Source organism: Bidens hawaiensis, unplaced genomic scaffold (genome assembly GCF_021521415.1).
Source record: "Bidens hawaiensis isolate Kalapana, Puna unplaced genomic scaffold, B.hawaiensis_p1.1 tig00032448_1, whole genome shotgun sequence".
NCBI lineage: Eukaryota > Viridiplantae > Streptophyta > Magnoliopsida > Asterales > Asteraceae > Bidens > Bidens hawaiensis.
In genome coordinates this window covers 6,227-11,668 of record NW_027495528.1, presented here as the reverse complement: position 1 = coordinate 11,668, position 5,442 = coordinate 6,227, and the positions used below count along the sequence as shown (strand labels likewise).

At 34.1% G+C, this 5,442-nt stretch overlaps 1 protein-coding gene across 1 annotated transcript; it reads left to right on the top strand.

Annotated features, from left to right (window-relative positions):
• The first annotated feature begins 210 nt into the window (after positions 1-210).
• LOC143583522 (heme oxygenase 1, chloroplastic-like) lies at positions 211-5,387 on the top strand. The gene is made up of 5 exons (XM_077065809.1): positions 211-802; positions 980-1,007; positions 3,088-3,311; positions 3,880-3,987; positions 5,203-5,387. The coding sequence occupies exons 1-5, from the start codon at positions 389-391 to the stop codon at positions 5,293-5,295; spliced, it is 867 nt and encodes a 288-aa protein (XP_076921924.1). The 5' UTR covers positions 211-388; the 3' UTR covers positions 5,296-5,387.
• Positions 5,388-5,442: the final 55 nt, after the last annotated feature.

Genomic DNA, 5,442 nt, shown 5'->3' with positions numbered 1-5,442 from the left:
GAAAAACCTCTCTTATGAGATTTGAACTCAGGACCTTATGATTACCAAGTTTTATCCCACCACCAAATACGACTAGAAGACGTTTGGTAAAATTTCCAATTTCTAAGAAAACATCCGGACAAACCCCCCTACTTTAAGGCAATTATTTCTTCCTTGAACAAATAAATTAAAACATTTTATCCAAATCCAACACAAAATCCTCACTTTTTATAATTTTCAGCCATACAGCTTCCATACATGTTCTTCTCAAAAATCCCACCATACTCTTCTCCTCTCTAGAATATCCAATCTCCTCTTTCCATTAACAAAACTATACACATACACCTTCAAGATCACATAACCAATCAAACCCGTACATAAAGTTACAATCTTTAACTCAAAAACCACCATGAACACACAACTTTTTGCTTCAAGAATGTCTTCAATCCCATCAATCTCACAAACCCACTTGCCTTTAACATTTTTAACAAAAACCCATGTCATATCCACCCCTAAATCATCAAAATTCATGACACCCATCTCAAACCCTAGCCAAAAATTCAATCTTTTTGGGTTAAAGTTCAAGAAACCGGCAACGGCGGCGGCGGCGGCGGAGACGGCGGCGGTGAAGAGGTATCCCGGGGAAGGTAAAGGGTTTGTGGAGGAGATGAGGTTTGTGGCCATGAAGTTGCATACTAAAGATCAAGCTAAAGAAGGTGAGAAAGAGGCTCAAGAGAAGCCTTTGGTTAAATGGGAGCCTAGTGTTGAGGGGTATTTGAGGTTTTTGGTGGATTCTAAGTTGGTGTATGATACTCTTGAGAAGGTTGTTGAGAAGGCTGATTTCCCTGAATGTAAGTTTTTTTTTTTAAATTATTTTTTTATTTTTACATAATTGATTTATATTTTATAAAAGAATGTTGATAAGGCTGATTTCCCTGAATGTGAGCTTTTTTATAATAATTTTTTTGTTTTTACATAATTGAGTTATATTTTATAAAAGATTGTTGATAAGGCTGATTTCCCTGAATGTGAGCTTTTTTTTTTTTTTTTTTTAAAAAATTTTTTGTTACATAATTGAGTTTAAGAGATTGTGATTATGAGTTTTTAATTTAAAAGGGTATAAAGATAGGGTGGTGTTAAAGATGCTAGATATTCCCTCCCCATTAGTGTAAACTGGTCAACCTGCCACATCATACAGGCCATATGATAATACATGTCATATGACATGACGAAAAAAGGTTATACGGGCTAATGGGTTTAGTGGTCATATTAGTCATTTCTTTGTCGGTCAATACATCATATGAGCTGTATGATTTGGCCCTCATATGGGCTATATGGACATTTTCGTCATTATGACCATTTTCACCATGCCATACGGACATATGGTCCATATGATCATTTTCGCCATGCCATACGGCCCATATGAGCATTTCGCCATATCCTACGGCCCATATGATGCGTTTCTGGTGTCGGAATAATGTGTCGGCGGTGTTTGTTTAATTGCCCTATAAAATAATTGTGTTTTTTTTTTCTTTTTTTTTTTGGTGTGTGTGTGTGTGGGTTATTGGTGCTAGAAATCCTTATATAGGCTTATTGTGTTTTGTGCTCTACCTTTATTAAGGCTGATTTCCCTGAATGTGAGTTTTTTTTTTTTCCATAATTGAGTTGGTTGTAGAAGAGTGTGATTATGAGTTTTAGTTGAAAAGGGTGTGTAAAAGTCATGATTTTTGGACATCTTGCATAGGCTAAGTGTTTTGTTACATAGTTGAGTTATATAATATACCAGGTTAGAAACCCGTGTGCTACACGGTTGAATAAAGAAAATATTAGATGAATTAATTTTCTTTGATTCTGCAAGTTGAAAATATTATGAAGAAGTGAAAGGTGATGTAAGACTGTAAGAGAAGTGTGAAAAGTAGGTTGAGCTTATAGTGTTATGACATGTGGTAGTAGATAGTTACTTATTTATCATTATGACTTATTTATTGAAAATGGTGTATAAAAGTCATGCTTTTAGAAATTTTTGCATAGGCTAATTGTGTTTGTGAAGAAATTTTGTTAATTTGAATTGAATTATGATTTTTGGAAACCCTTACATTGGTGATCTGTTTTCTAGTTTTTATTCCTTATGATGTTTTGAAACCCTTACAGTGGTGTTTGTTTGCCTGTCTCATAAAATAGTCATGCTTTTTTTTTATGAGTGATTGGTGCTATAAATCCTTACATAGAGGCTAATTGTGTTTTGTGCTCTACTTTTATTAATGATTTGAATTAGAATATGAATATATGATGATTTTAGTGATTTGTAGATTCTTTTGTTGTCTAGTCACAAAAGTCTACAAAAATAGGTGCAATATTTTGAATTGGAATATGATGATTTTAGTGATTTGTAGATTCTTTAAAAAGTTTTTGTATACATGCTTTTGTTAACACTAGCTTTGTAGTGTGTTTAAATTCAAGGTACAATAATAAAGACTAAAAGAAATAAGACATGATAGTTTCCTAAATTGTTACTTTTAACATTTACAACGCGGGATGAGGCGTCACATCTATTAGGGATGACATGGTCATTGGCGGTTTTCTGAATTTGCAGCATAGTCACTCAAATTTTCCCAGAAACTGCTCTATCATGCGAAAGTATGTAGTTTACATGTTTATATTTTGACTTTTGTGGTCAAAAGTAATTTTATAATCAAAAATTTAGATAAATTTAGTTTGAATCAAGATTTTTGGTCTTGGTTGGTGATGATATCGGTTTTATAAATGCCAGCATTTTGGATGAATCGGGTCAACCCAAATGAGCCCGACCCGTTTCAACCCCAAAACTACTCATTTTGACCTTTTACTTAACCCGTGACTTTTCGTGGTCAAAGCAATTTTAGTATCTGATGTTTAAATAAGTTTATTTCGGAATCAAGATTTTTGGCGTTGTTTGGTGATGGTGTAATGTGATCAACGTTAAAATCCAAACCTTTTGAACAAATCGGGTCAACTCAAGTGGACCCGACCCGTTTCAACCCCAAAAAGTCAAATAGTACCAAATTTGACCCGATTTTTGTGATCTCACTTGCGCTAAATCTTTATAAATTTTTGGGCTTTTTGTTGCAGATGCTGAATTTAGGAACACTGGATTGGAACGGGCCGAAAGTTTGGCTAAAGATTTGGCCTGGTTCGAAGAACAGGGCTATTCGATACCCGAGCCTTCAGCCCCGGGCCTCAATTATTCGGCTTATGTTGAAGAATTATCAAAAAAAGATCCACAAGCATTTATTTGCCATTTTTATAATACTTACTTTGCTCACTCTGCTGGTGGCCGAATGATCGGTAAAAAGGTTAGTAAAAGTTGTTTCTTGTAGAAAATTTAGCAAACGGGTCGGTTCGGGTCAACGCGTGCACACTTTATTTTTTTTTTTTGCAGGTTGTTAATATGTAAAAAAGTAGTGTTACAATGATAGCCTTAGTTTTGAAGTAAAAAAATTTAGGAGGTTTATACATTTTAAATATACATCATTGTTCACACGCGTACCGTTTAAAAAGGTTAAAAACAGGCCGGGCTGATAAGTATACATTTTAAAAATTTATTTTACAAATTATTTATATTATTTTTTTTATTATACAGTTTTTCCTAGTTTTTGAAATAAAAGACTTTGAGGTTTATATATTTTAAATAGATTTTGTTTATAAAGGTTCGCAAACGGGTCTGGTCAACACGTTACATTTTTTAAAAGATTTTACTAATTAGTAATGTGCATAAAAAAACTATATTATTTCAATAATAGCCTAATATCTTTTAAATAAAGAGTTTAGGAGGTTTATACATTTTTAATATATTTCAATGTTCACATCTGACACGCTGCATATATGCAATCGTTTGTATTTCATATATCGCAATTTTTATAGGTAGCCGAGAAGATATTGAATGGAAAAGAATTGGAGTTCTACAAATGGGATGGTGATCTTTCCCAACTTTTACAGAATGTTCGTGATAAGTTGAACAAAGTTGCTGAGGTAAGACTTACAGTTTCTTTACGGTTCGTCTTTGGGTCAACCCGTTAACGCTTTTAATTAGACAGGTCGACCCATTCACCCGTTTGGTTAAACAGGTTGACCTGTTAACCCATTTAATTAAGGGAAATTGGATTTTATTAGTCCTTACTTTCACACTTTGGCCAGTAATAATCCCAACTTAAGAAATTGTCTAGTACAGTCCCCAACTTGTAAACTATTTTCCTCCACCGATCCAACTGGGTCTAATGTTAGTTTTTGGTGACGTGACAGATGATGTGGACGCCTACGTGTAAAAAAACCACATATTATATATAAAATTATAATTTAAAAAAATATATAAATTTAATTAAGAAATAGTAAACTAGCCGAGCTTGAGTTTGAAAAGCTACCCATGAGCTGTGCTCGAGCTTTAGAAGTTGAAATCGAAACGAGCCAAGCTCGAGCTTTGTGTAAGTTAAATGATCTGAGCTCGAGCCTGAGCTTTGTGTAAGTTAAACGAGTCGAGCTCGATCATAGAGAGAACATGCAGGGGTGCAAACGAGCCGACCCGAGCCGAGCTCGAGCTCGGCTCCTTTAACTTACATAGAGCTCGAGTTTGGCTCATTTTGATCTCAATTTCTAAAGCTTGAATTCGGCTCGTGATTAGTTTTTCGAACTCGAACTCGGTTCGGACTCGGCTATTATACTATTTCTTAATTAAATTTTTTTATATTTTTTAGTTATAATTTTATATGTAATATAATATATGGTTTTTTTACATGTATGCGTCCACATCATCTGCCACGTCACTAAAAACTAATGACGTTAGACCTCAGTTAGATAAGGATAAGTGGAGGAAAATAGTTTTACAAGTTGAGACTGTTAAGAGGCAATTTTTTAAGCTGGGATTATTACTGGTCAAATTGTGAAAGTTAGGATTAATAAAATCCAATTTCCCTTTAATTAAACATGGCGACCCGTTAGGCGTTTAACCCATTTGATTAAACAGGGCGACGCGCTAACCCATTATAAAAACTCTCCAACCCGTTTAAGGCTTATTTATCTTGATTATAACCCGTTTACAACCTATTTGATCCATTTAGATAAATGGGTCCTTGACAAAAAATTATAAGGGTCGAAAACATCCTCGAGTTTTAACAAATGATCTCAAAAAACACCATCGAATTAAAACATAACTTTAAGTTTTTTTTAACGCGCTTGTTATGATATAACCAGAACTGGACTAGAGAAGAGAAGAACCATTGTCTTGAAGAAACAGAGAAATCATTCAAATTCTCGGGGGAGATCCTTCGTTTGATACTATCATGAATGCGCTTGTAAAACTTGAAATCTTTACACATCATAATCTTTCTCGTTCGCTTATAGAATTCGTAATATTTTGTGCACACTCTGTGGTTTATAGCCAATGTTGAACATGAAAGTGAAGAAAAATGTGCACCGTCTTTTTTAAATCGC